General features: G+C 53.2%; 1 protein-coding gene across 3 annotated transcripts in view; it reads left to right on the forward strand.

Annotated features, from left to right (window-relative positions):
- The window catches only part of EPHX1 (epoxide hydrolase 1), a 30,892-nt gene extending 18,623 nt beyond the window's left edge, over window positions 1-12,269 (forward strand). For all 3 annotated transcript variants that reach the window (XM_053912632.2, XM_024576162.3, XM_045184423.3), the window contains 8 exons: window positions 456-640; window positions 2,484-2,664; window positions 5,715-5,942; window positions 6,557-6,686; window positions 7,198-7,406; window positions 9,718-9,826; window positions 11,135-11,260; window positions 11,790-12,269. In XM_053912632.2, coding sequence (XP_053768607.1) covers window positions 461-640; window positions 2,484-2,664; window positions 5,715-5,942; window positions 6,557-6,686; window positions 7,198-7,406; window positions 9,718-9,826; window positions 11,135-11,260; window positions 11,790-11,991 — 1,365 coding nt within the window. In that variant the 5' untranslated portion in view covers window positions 456-460 and the 3' untranslated portion in view covers window positions 11,992-12,269. The remainder of the gene's footprint in view (window positions 1-455; window positions 641-2,483; window positions 2,665-5,714; window positions 5,943-6,556; window positions 6,687-7,197; window positions 7,407-9,717; window positions 9,827-11,134; window positions 11,261-11,789) is intronic.
- The last annotated feature ends 316 nt before the right edge of the window (window positions 12,270-12,585 follow it).

The raw sequence follows: 12,585 nt of genomic DNA on the forward strand, positions 1-12,585 counted from the left end.
CCCCCTTGCCCTTTACACACATCCCATGGACAGGACCCTCTGAGAGAGACACAGCAAGGGGCTGAGCCCAGCTCCATTCCTTCTCCTGAGTTCACCACTCAGAGAAATCGCTGCCCCTCCCATGGGGGAGGAAGTCACAGGGTGGAGAGAAGCTTCTGGAGCAGAAGGGCCCTCAGAGAAAAGGAGCCTCAGAAATGCAGCCCCCACCATCTAGGGCTGGGTAAGAGCCAACTTGGGTTCATATTTTCTCAATATGAGAAATGAATTTTATAGCTCAGAAGGATTATGGGTCATTCTTGTCTCTTTTTCTGTTGTTTTCCCAATTTTTCTATACTAGTATCACTTTTTTTTAGGTCAGAAGTACATAAAGTCAGGGGTTGGGTGGGAGAAGTTAGGAGTATAGCAACTCCTGGCTGGGTGGTACTGTGGCTAACGGACTTGTCCCCCCTCTGCAGGAGCCATGTGGCTGGAAGTTCTCCTTTCCGTTGTGCTGGGCCTCATCGTCTACTGGTTCGTCTCCTGGGACAAAGAGGAAACGCTGCCACTTGGAGATGGGTGGTGGGGGCCTGGGCCGAGGCCCCCCACCGAGGATGAGCGCATTCGCCCTTTCAAGGTGGAAACATCGGATGAGGAGATCGATGTAAGGCCCCTCTTTCCCAGCAGGGCTGAGCAGCGGGGAGGCAGGGAGCCCCTTCTGTGGCTTCCCTGAGATTGGGGGCAGGCCTTAGGCTGGGACTGGGGAGGGGTCGGAGCTTGGGAAATGGCCCCTCCTTGGGAGTGCTCAGGTGGGAGAGGGGGTGCCGGCTGGCCCCAGTTTCGTGCATTGAAGGTCACAGAAAGCAGCAGTTTTGCCTCCTTTGTGCCCCATCTGAAACCTGGGGACTAAGCGTATAGGAGAAAGTGAGTGGGTTGTCATCAGGTCCCAGACGGAGATCTTAGTGACAAGCAGATCGCAGATCATGGTGACAGAAAATGCTGAAGCGCAGAGAACCTGCAGCGGGGCCAGCCTGGGTTAAGCACCTACTTCATGTCAGCCATTCGCGGTCCTGTTCAGGCCCTGCAGTAATCCTGCAGGGTCAGGTCTATTGCTCTCATCTCACAGATGCAGAAACTGAAGCTCAGAGAGGTAAAGCAATACATCCGAGGTGATGCAGATCATCAGGCAGATGTGGCTTCAGATCTGTCAGACTCCAAAGACTGAGTGTGTGTTCCTGCACACAGGGAGGATGGGGGGTGGGGTGTGTGGAGCTGATCTTCAGCTGTGCCAGGAGGGTGGGTGGGGCCTGGGGTGTCCCCACCCATTCTTGCTTTCCTTCCATGGGTATGGAGAGCCTGCTGTGTACAGATGCTCTGCCGGGTGCTTGAAAGACAGAGCTTCTTCCCTCATGTAGCTCAGAGTTCAGTAGTTGGGAAAAGAAACGTGCACAGAGAAATGTTAACTAACAGACTAACTAGGATAACTGCTGTAAGAAGTGCCCAGAAAAATGTCCTGAGAATTCTGGAAAGAAGGGATTACTGAAAAGCAGAACTGGGCTGCACTGAAGAGAAAGCAGATGCGGCTCCCTTGGCGGGACTTAATAAGGCCTCGCTATGTAGGACTCAGGCTGAGCCCTGACGACGCTCCTTTAGTGGGTTCTGAGACTCAGAGCCTCATCTCCAAAGTATGTTTGGGGGTGACTCAGATGCTTGGGGGGACTCTCTGAAGGATCCATGAGCTAACCTGACCTTTCTCCAGCTAGGGCTGGTCTCTCGGCCCGATGGACGCCCCTTGGACTTGTGCCCTCTCTCTGGTCTGTAATTTGTATCCTAACTAAGGTATAATATATTGTTCGATGCTGAATATCAGAGTTGGCAAACCACACCTCATGGGACAAATCCATCCTGCCACCTGTTTTCATACAGTCCCTGTGGTAAGAATAGCTTTTATATCTTTAAATGGTTGGAAAAAAACAAAAGGAGAAGACTGTTTCATGACGTGAAAATTATATGACATTCGGTGTCAGCATCCACAAGTAAAGGGTTGCTGGGACACGACCATCACCCATGTGCTGTCTGTCCGTGGCTGTGTCCTCGCCCCAGGGACAGAGTGCAGTAGTCGCAGCTCAAAAAGCCTAAAATATTGGCTATGTGGCCCCTTCTCATAAAGGTTTGTCATCTCCTGTACATAGAAGCGTAGATAAATTAGAGACGTATATTGTTCACACATTTAAAAACCGAAACATGAGAAGTAAACCAGAAGACGAACTAAAGAACACGTGCTTTGGGAGCAGCCACTGTCGTCGAAAACACAGAGGTTTCTCCTGGGATGAACTTGACCACCCGGAGCTACAGGCAGCAGACCAATGGCCTTCTCCAGCTTCTCCTCGGCTGGAGGGCCGTGTCTGGCAGCCTCAGGGTTTGCTCTGTCTTCCGGAAGCAAACTTGGCTCCCTGTGCTCTGCCCCACCCACCCCTCTCTCCTCCCTGTCCTGCATTTTGCTCCAGGATTTACACCAAAGGCTCAAGAAGGCCCGTTTGACCCCACCCTTGGAGGACAGCCGCTTCCACTATGGCTTCAACTCCAACTATCTGAAGAAAATCCTCTCCTACTGGCAGAACGAATTTGACTGGAGGAAGCAGGTGGAGGTTCTCAATAGATACCCTCACTTCAAGACGAAGATTGAAGGTATGTTTCCAAAACACCGGCTGCAGGGGGACAGGCGTCACGGGAACAGCTTTTTTAGACACTGGTTGTGACTTAGACAAAGCTGGGGAGACCCGGAATCCTGTCATTGGTCATTGAGGTGTATTTAAAAGTACAACCTCATCAGAATGCAGAAATAACATGAAATCGCAGCAAATGCAACAGCTGGAGCCCAGGATCGCATGCTGCCTGCCCAGCCCTCACAGTCTGAGCTGGCTGCCTCCCACCGTGGGAACCAGCAGGCCTTCAGCACGTCTCTCTCCCTGGCTCCCTAGCCTGGGGTTGGTCCAAGAAGGCCTCCTTCCTCACCCTCTGAACACTGCTGTCCTCCTTTCTCACATTTGGAGCTTTTTGAGGTCCCCCCAGCCCCTGCCCTAACCCCTGTGCTCTGGGTTGCCTGAGGTTCAACCTCTGACCCTCACCCCAGTGGTCTGTCTCCATCCCCACTGGCCTCCTCAATTGTTCTGCCTGGTCTGGGGTGGGCTTCTGGTTCTAACCCCAGTGCCAGGCCCCCCGCCACAGATCAGTCTCTGCAGAGGCCTCCAGGGATGTCCAGCCTGTCCCCTCAGGAGGATGGAGCAAGCTGCCCCAGTCACAGGGAGATGGGGGATCAGGGCCAGGTTCTGGCTCTCCAGATGTCCAGCCTGTTCCAGCTCAGGCCCCAGGCCGTGACCTCAGCCCATGGTCCCCTCTTACCCCTCACCAGGCCCAGCGCTGCCTCTGAGCCCACTTGGCTCCTAACCCAGCCACCTGGGCATGGAACGTCCTGTGGGTACCACTGATTGACAGAGAAACCAAGAGAACGTTTCCTCCTCCAAGGGTAAACGATGAGGAAGGGGCTTCTAGCGTTTTTTCTTAATTTTAAAAATTCAAGTATTTAAAATTCAAAGAGTACAGGACACACGGTGAAAAGGAGTCTCCCTCTCAGCCCTCCCCCCAGCCCCCAGCTTCCTCCCCAGCGACAGCTTCTGCTTCTCTCATATCTGCTTCCAGGGAGCGCCCATGCACACGCAAGCAAGGGTGCATACATGGGTTTTGTGTGTTTTCTAATTTTGTGCCCAAAGGATAATGCGATAGAACTTGAATTAAAAATCATCGCACATCATACAGTGTGCTCCCAAGGAGGTAAGATTAGCTACCAAAATAAACTGTAGAATGGGAGTAAATTTAGCAACCTCATAGGATGCCCAGGATATATTGTTAAGTGAAAAAAATACAAGGTTCCAAAATAGAATGTATGTAGGGTTCTATTTTTGTTAAAAGGAAGTTCTGTTCTCTAAGCATTTTTGAAAAGTCTGAATTGTCACAGCGAAAAGGAGCCTAAGAAGACAGGACAGGTAAATGTACTGTGTGCCCTGGATGGGATCCTGGAACAGAAAAGGGACATTAGGTAAAAACTAAGGAAATGTGAGTGATACCCATTGTATGTATATGCCACTACCATGGGTGAGCCCTGAGGGTGTTAAACCAGTCCCAGAGGACAAATACCGTGTGGTTCCATTTATATAGGAATCTAAAAGCGTCAGGCTGGGAGAGGGGGAAATGAGGAGTTGCTGATTAATAGATACAAAGTTTCAGTTCCCAGAGATCCTCTGTACGATGTCAGGACTATAGATGAGAATAATATCACACTTAAAAATTTGTGAAGAGGGTCAGTCTTAGGTCAAATGTTCTTAATACCATCAAATTATAAAAATAAAAACTTAAGTATGGACTTCAGATATTCACATGTCGGTATAGGTACTAACATGAGATGTTAATAGCAGGAAAGCTGGGTGTGTGGGAACTTCCTGTGCTATCTTTACTATTTTCCTAGAAATCTAAAATTGTTCCAAAATATTAAATTTATTTTTTTAAAGTTTTGACAGACAACCCAATGTTCTCTTCAGATAGTGGGATGACACGTGATTATTTTTTCACCTTTTGATTTGTCTGGTTCTGTTTTCTACCATAAATGTGTGTTATTGGTATAATGAATTAACAACAGACCGAAATTAGCTAGGCTGGGCTGTCAACTCCAGCCCTCGTGGTGGAGGGTTCCAGCTGTGACAGCAGCCCTGCCCATGCTGGCCGTGACCTCCCAGGGCCACCCGGGCCCTTGGCTTGGGCAAGAGCTGCCCTCCAAGAGTCTCCACCTTGGAGGAGCCTGGGACCCATTCACCTACCCTGGCTAGGATGGCGCTCCACGTGTCCCGCACTCTACCTTAAAAAAACTTCTTCCCTTACAGAAAAAGTTACATGTGTAATATACGTCCGTCATAGAAAAATTAGTACACGTAACACAAAAAAGAAAACGAAAGCCCCTGAAACTCTCCTGCTCAGAGAGAATTATTTTTTTTTACACATTTTTGTAATTTATCCTTCCAGGCTTTAAAATTCATATACACACAGTAGAAATATGTGCATACCTATGACTGTTCACAAAAATTGGGTCAGACAATGGGTACGTCTTAGTAATTTGCTTTCACCGCAGAGCGACATGTACTGTGCTGTTGTCCGCCAAACAAATACACATCTACCCCGTCATTTTAGACAGCTGGACTGTATTCCAGGATGCTGTTAAACTATAATCTATTTAATTCTCCATTGCTACACATATGGGGATTCCCCCTGCCCCGATTTTTAAATTATTAAAGAAGCTTGTTTATTAAGCCCTGCCATGTGCCAGGAATGGTTCTGGGCCCTAGGAAGACAATAGCGTGGGAGCGGCCGTGGCCTTGACCTCACAGAGCTCACGTTTCGGCGTGAACAGGCTGCAGGAAAGCACCTCCCTTGCAGGGTGGCCATGAAGGCTGAGCAAGGGCACCCATGAAGCGGGGGTGCAGTGTCAGTGCCTGGCCAGTGTTGGTGGTTATTACTGTTGTTACTGTGGCTGACACCATGGCAGCGGGGGCTGAGGTGGCAGCACCCAGTGTCTGAGCTCTGGAGGGGGCAGAGCCTCACTGGATACCCTGAGGCCCGCAACTGCGGTCTCCCCAGCTACAGGGCGCTGTCCCCTCATCCCCCATTCTGATAATGTTCTGTCTCCCCAGGGCTGGACATCCACTTCATCCATGTGAAGCCCCCCCAGCTGCCCTCCGGCTGCACCCCAAAGCCCTTGCTGATGGTGCATGGCTGGCCTGGCTCCTTCTACGAGTTTTATAAAATCATCCCGCTCCTGACTGACCCCAAAAACCATGGCTTGAGCGACAAGCACATTTTTGAAGTCATCTGCCCTTCCATTCCTGGCTACGGCTTCTCAGAAGCAGCCTCCAAGAAGGGTAGGAAGGCTGCTGGCGGCCGTGGACCCACCCCCTCCTCACCTGGTACAGCCAGGTTGGCCCACAGGGCTTTCCTTCTGGGAGAATGAGTCAGGGAGTCAGTGGGGACAGCTTCCTTCAGAGCCTGAGAGGCAGGGAAGGAGGGCAGAGAAGCGAGGAGGCTGTTTCCATCACACAGTGGGCCCACGTGTCTTCTCAGTATCTACAGTGGCTGGTGGGCCAGGGACAGGGCAGAGTCATGACTCCCAGAACCGAGGTCACGGCTGTCCAGCGCTGGCTTGGGGGCCTGGACTAGAATGTCCCGAGGAGCTCCCCGACTCCGCAGCACGTCCACCTTTGGGCCCTGGACTGTTGCAGGCCAGCAAGGCTGGCCAAGCCCCACACACTGTGTGGGCCCACAGAAGCTCACCTGGGCTGGCCAGAGCCCATCTGTCCACTCACTCCCTGTCCACGAGGTGGACACTGGGCACCCCATTTGGGCCCCACGATTCCTTCTCTCCACCTGAGCTCCTCTTACCTAGCCCGGGGCAAGGGGGTGTGAGCATTTTCATAGGACATGGGAGGACCAAGGAGTGACCTCACCATGACTCTGCTCTCATCCCCCTCACAACCAGGCTTCAATTCAGTGGCCGCTGCCAGGATCTTTTACAAGCTGATGCTGCGGCTGGGCTTCCAGGAATTCTACACTCAAGGCGGGGACTGGGGGTCCCTCATCTGCACCAACATGGCCCAGCTGGCGCCCAGGTGAGGGCCACTCCCAGGTGTGTGTGTGTGTGTGTGCAGGTGTGTGCACAGCATCTGCAAGTAGGACGTCCGTGTGGCGTGGCACAGCTATTCACACTGGGCTCTGCCTGGACTTAGTGTCTGAGCCTTGGAGCACCCCCTTGCTGGGAGGCTTGTGAGCCCCAGGGAGAGGAGGGAGGGCTCCCTGGCACTCAGCTCTGCCTGGGGCACTTTGATGGGGACCTTCCCTCCATTTGGTGTCACACAAGGTTGGTGACTCTGGGCCAGTTAGAGGAGGGGGGAGGTCAAGGAATAAAACTTTCTGATGGACCAGACCCTGAGCAACCTGATTGGAACTTTCTAGAAACTGTATTTTCTCACAACCTGCCCCTGCCACTTCACCTCGAATAACCTCCTGAGAAGGGCAGATGCTGAAGGGGGCTGGCCCTGGTGGCCTCCTCCTCCTGTGTGTCTTCCCTCCCCCCTTCCCTTGGTAGCAGCCGAGTCTAACCCGGCCTCTCTCTGCCCTCAGCCACGTGAAAGGCCTGCACTTGAACATGGCTTTCGTCATAAGAAATTTCTACACCCTGACCCTTTTCCTGGGGCCGCGTTTCCAGAAGCTTTTTGGCTACACCGAGAGGGACGTGGAGCTGATGTTCCCCTTGAAGGAGAAGATTTTGTACAGCATCATGAGGGAGAGTGGGTACATGCACATCCAGAGCACCAAGCCGGACACCGTGGGTGAGTGAGCGGGAGGCGGCCCAGCTCAGCGGCCTTCTCCACCAGGGGCAAGGGGAGGCAGCTTACATTCATTCCACTCGGGAAGGGTCCCACCCAGGGGAGGCCTCACTGACCCCCAGGAACAGGGCGATGACCTCTTTCGAGGGCCTCAGAGCTCTTTGACCCTTACGCTGCATTTTTCCATAGAAGTGAGTTGACACGTGGTCATCAGACTCCCAACAATTCCATTTGTGGATTTAATACTCCTAGTGGCTTTGAGCCCTGATCCCTCCACCCTGAGCGATGGAGAAGGGTGGGGGTAGAAGGAAGCCTAGGGGCTTGGTCCCTCTGGGACTGTGGGGGCAGAGGATGGGGCACCCCAGGGCCCAGGAGGTATCCCCATAACAGCAAGGGAGAGCCCAGCAACTGTTTCTGCCACCAGAGCCCTGTCAAAGGGTCACTTAAAAAAAAAAAAAGACAAAAACATTTAAAAAATAAAATCATACAAATATAAAAGGAACCCATTAAGTAAACTCAAAAAGAGTTTACTTAATTCATTATTACCGTTTATTTTGCTGTGTATCATGCACACTTTTTGCCCAAATTTTTGAGGGGAAAATAACGATGCACATTATATATGGGTCGTGCCTAAAATTCCTTGTATCTGTTCTTGTGTCTATTATTTGTTACATAAAATTGCTTGTACCATAATATGTTAAAAAATAAATGCTAAAACTCCTTTATAATACAAAAACAAGTATCTAAATATAAATAAATTAAAAATTGAAGTAAAAAATTAAAACGAAAGATTTTTTTTCCCCCTGAAAGTTTGGGCCAAAAATGTAGGTGCGCATTATACACAGCAGAATATGGTAATAAAGAAATCCATAGAATGTAAAGTAGAACAGTTCAAAGGCAATTAGGAACACTGAAATTAATGGACTAATAGATGCAAAACATCAAATCCACAGCAGTAATCAATTAAACCTCCATTTGCTTCCCTGTGAACAAAATCACTTGCACACCTATCTGTCTTCTACAGTTTACACAGCTACCAGGTAGCTCTAAGACAGGGGAAGAGAGGACCCTACAGAGTCAGGTGACCCTGGAAGGGCCCACGAGGTAACTCCCCGGACCCTACTCGGAAGGCACCCAGGAACAGCTTTGCTCATTTCAAAGTCTCTCACAGCTTTTCAACAGGCCCATGCTCCACCACTTCAGGCAACTCATGATAAAAATAGCACGTCAGCCCTGGCTGGTGTAGCTCAGTGGATTGAGCGCAGGCTACGAACCAAAGGGTCTCTGGTTTGATTCCCAGTCAGGGCACATGCCTGGGTTGCAGGCCAGGACCCCAGTGGGGGCCACGTGAGAGGTAATTACACATTGATGTTTCTCTCCCTTCCTCTCTCCCTACCTTACCCTCTCTCTAGAAATAAATAAATAAAATCTTTAAAAATAAAATAAAATAAATAAAATGTCATATGGTTAAAAAAAAAAATAGCTCCACACTCACTCCCGAAAAAGTGAAAGATGTGAAAAGCACAAACCAGAAATAACAGTCACCTGCCACCTCTCATCCTGCCCCGCCTCCCTCGTCCCCAGCCTTGGGACAAACTTGCTAACATTTCAGCTGGTGACTTTTGACAAGGGGAACCTGTCCATAGAACCAGAAACAGGGTATGACCCACCAGCCCCAAAGCACCCCCACCCCGCCGCCTCTGCAGAAACAGTCTCCCCCAGCCCTCCAGGCTACCACCCTGCCGACTGGAGACAGACAGGAAGTGGAAGTCTAGAGCAGGAACCTGTTTTAACTCTGGCTTCTTCTGTCTAATATCATGTTTGAGAAACTCACTCACACTGTCGTCCCAGCATTTTTCATGCCCACCCAGCATTTTAGCTTGTGGGTAGACCAATATTTATTTGTAACTGATCCCTAATGTTGGACTTTTGGGTTGCTTCTCATTTTTTCACTAATCATAGCATATAAACCCCAAAACCCCACCTTTTAGAAACAGTGCTCGCTCATCTATATGTCTCATTTGGATCTCCCAAAACCCAGAGTCAAAGACCCTCCTGTTTGATGGAAGCTTCCCATAGTGCATGGGCCCCCATGAGGCCGTGGGGAAGCACTACCCCTTCCGTCAGACGTGAGGATCTCGAGTCAGAGGTTAAGGAAGCGAGGTGTGGGAGCCCCCCAAGTGTCAGGGCAGAGCTGGGCCCCACCAAGGGCTCCCTGGCTGTGGGACCACTCTGTGGGGCCTGTACCACCCCTCAGTCCTCGTGACGAGTGCCCTGTCACGGGCCTGAGCCACTGTGGCTTTTTCCACACCAGGCTGTGCCCTGAATGACTCTCCCGTGGGACTGGCGGCCTACCTTCTGGAGAAGTTTTCCACCTGGACCAACACAGAGTTCCGAGACCTGGAGGATGGTGGCCTCTTGGGGTGAGACTCCGTGCATCTCTCACCCTGGTGGCACCTTCCTCACCCCTCACCCTTTCTCCATCCTCATTGGGTGGAGGCGCCGAGCCCCCAAGTCGGGGTCCAGCAGAGAAGGGCCTGGGGCAAGCAGCTGCTCCATGGACTTGGATTTCCTCAAGGACGAAGGCAGGGAAGGCAGGAGGCTGGGGGTGGGCACCGAGGGTCGGGACGCTCTGAGGAGGCAGAAGCCGAAATTCGAGAGTATGGATTTGTAACAGACCCTTGGCAGGGCTGGAGTCCCCTCAGGTCTGTGGACTGTCAGGTGGGTCCAGGTGGCAGAAGACCACGGGTGGACACTGAAGGAGTGCATCATGGAAACTAGAGGGTCTGGGTGGAGTGGACAATGGGGTGGAGGAGAGTAGTGAGGAAAAGTGGGATCCCAGGAGGCACAGCCAGTGGGCACCAGTGGACAGAGGGGAGGCCACGGAGGGCTCTAGGGGTCTCTGGATGCAGGGTAGGGCGGGGAGCCCAGCACCAGGAGAATGTGGGACTTTCCAAAGCCCACAGACCCTGGGTGCCAACAGTGAGAGCCGAGTGACCATCTCCACTCAGAGTGTGTGGCTCTGTGGTCACAGGCAGAGGGTCTGCCTGCTCAGCAGCCCCAGGCCAGAGAAAAAAAGAAGTGTCATGCTGTGGGGAGATCATCACAGCTCCCTCCTGGGGTGACCCAAGTTTGGCAGGAGGCACGTGAGCAGGCTGGGTGGGGGCTGGTGGATAAAAGCGCCCGAGGAACGGCTGGTTCTGCCCTGCTGCCCCTGGAGCCAGACTGGGGCAGGTCCAGGGGCTCTGAGGGCTGCCTGGAGACCAGGCCTGCCCCATCTGGGATGGTCCAGGGGCAGTCTGCACAGAGGACACAGGGCACTGCCTCTGAGCAGGGGGTGCAGCGTCCTGCTCACAGACCTGCTGGAGCCATGTGGTGAGCTCTCAAGGCCCCTGGGCTTGGCTGACCTTGCCTGCTCCTTCCCACCCAGGGGGAACCCCTGCAGGTGGTAAGAGAGGGGTGGCGAACACCACCCAGGATGACAGTGAGAACCAGCAGAGCCTGCCCCATACGTGGCCAGCCCTCTGCCTTCATTACCTGTCATCATGGTAGATGGCGACACTGGGCCTAGCCTGCCCTGCCTATGGCACAGGGACAACACCCCTGGCCTTGCAGCAAGGTCTGAGGAAGCAAGCCAGGTGGGCACGGGGCCTGGCAAATGCTTGCAGCCAAAAGTGGCAGCTCTTGTTCACCGTGAAACCGGCACTGAGAGGGGCCTCCTGCTTTCCCAGGAAGTTCTCTCTGGACGACCTGCTGACCATCGTCATGATCTACTGGACAACGGGCACCATCACCTCCTCCCAGCGCTTCTACAAGGAGAACATGGGAGGCAGCTTCTTGGCTGACAAGCACCATCAGTGAGCCCACCTCTGAGGAGGGGCCCTGCAAGGCAGGGAGCTCGGGCCACCAGGCCTGGAGCTCAAGGGGGGACATTGGACGGCAGAAAAGTACAGCCTGGCCTGTGGGGTGCACTGGGTGGGCAGGGAGGGAGCACAGGCCCAGGGGTGTTTGGGGAAACCCCTCTGCCTTCACACTCAGCTCCTGGAAGGAACCCGGGCTCCCCAGGGCCAGGATGCTGGCCTGGTGCAGCACCGAGGGTTCTGGGGCCTCCCCATCACCCTTTCCTAAACTGACGAAGACCCTCGGGACAGTAAAGGGAAAGGGGAACAAAGGTGGGGAGTGAGGCCATCCCATCCCAGTCTCCAGCCAGGGCAGCCCTTCCAGAAAAAGGGGTTCATAGTGGGTTGGAATTGAGGGGGTGGCTTTATGGTTCCCTGTGGGTGGGCCAGCTGACCCTCCCCACCCCAGTCCCCTGAACCCCCTGCGGAGAGGGACAGGCTGCCAGGCCACAGCCTACCCCCTCAGCAGTACCTCTGTCTCTTCCAGGATGAAGGTCCACGTGCCCACAGGCTTTGCTGCCTTCCCTTGTGAGTTATTGCACGTCCCAGAAAAGTGGGTGAAGGTCAAGTACCCGAAACTCATCTCCTACTCCTACATGGCCCGTGGGGGTCACTTTGCTGCCTTTGAGGAGCCGGAGCTGCTCGCCCACGACATCTGCAAGTTCGTGGGGCTGGTGGAGCAGCAGTGATGCAGCACCGGGAGCCCCGCCCCTCTGTGGCAGGCTCCCTCGCTGACACCTGCCCTTTCTCCGGGAAGTCCCAGTCCCCCAGTGCCACTACCCTCGGAGCAGGGCTGGCAGGGAGCGGCCTCTATCTTCTGTCAGAGAAGGTGCCCCTTACCTGAGGAACGGGCTTGCTTCCATCCCCTACCCATCCTGGGACCCCCACACTCACCACCCCCGCGTATACTCCCCCACATACATGTTAAGCAACATGGCTTTGGTGATAAATAGTTTTACTTCAAAAAGCGGCTGAAACCAATTGACGTGCTTGTGCCCTGACTCCAAATGGAGTCCCCCTTCCGGTGCCCAGGGCAGCAGAGCAGAAGCCAGGGTACTAAGTGATGCCCCAGATCCGACTCTGCCTGGCCCACCTCTGGGGATTGAGGCAGCCTCCCCTCTCTGCCCCACCATCCGAGCCCACCAGCAACTCTGGCGGCCCCTGGAGGCAGTAGGAAGGTGGTGTCTCCAGCAAGTGCCCATAGTTGGCTCAACCCCGGGATCCCTTCCGGAAGGAAAAGGAAGGGAGTGTCTGTCCTTCCTTCCTATAGGGTCATAGCTCAA

Source organism: Desmodus rotundus, chromosome 10 (assembly GCF_022682495.2).
Source record: "Desmodus rotundus isolate HL8 chromosome 10, HLdesRot8A.1, whole genome shotgun sequence".
In the NCBI taxonomy this organism is placed as follows: domain Eukaryota; kingdom Metazoa; phylum Chordata; class Mammalia; order Chiroptera; family Phyllostomidae; genus Desmodus; species Desmodus rotundus.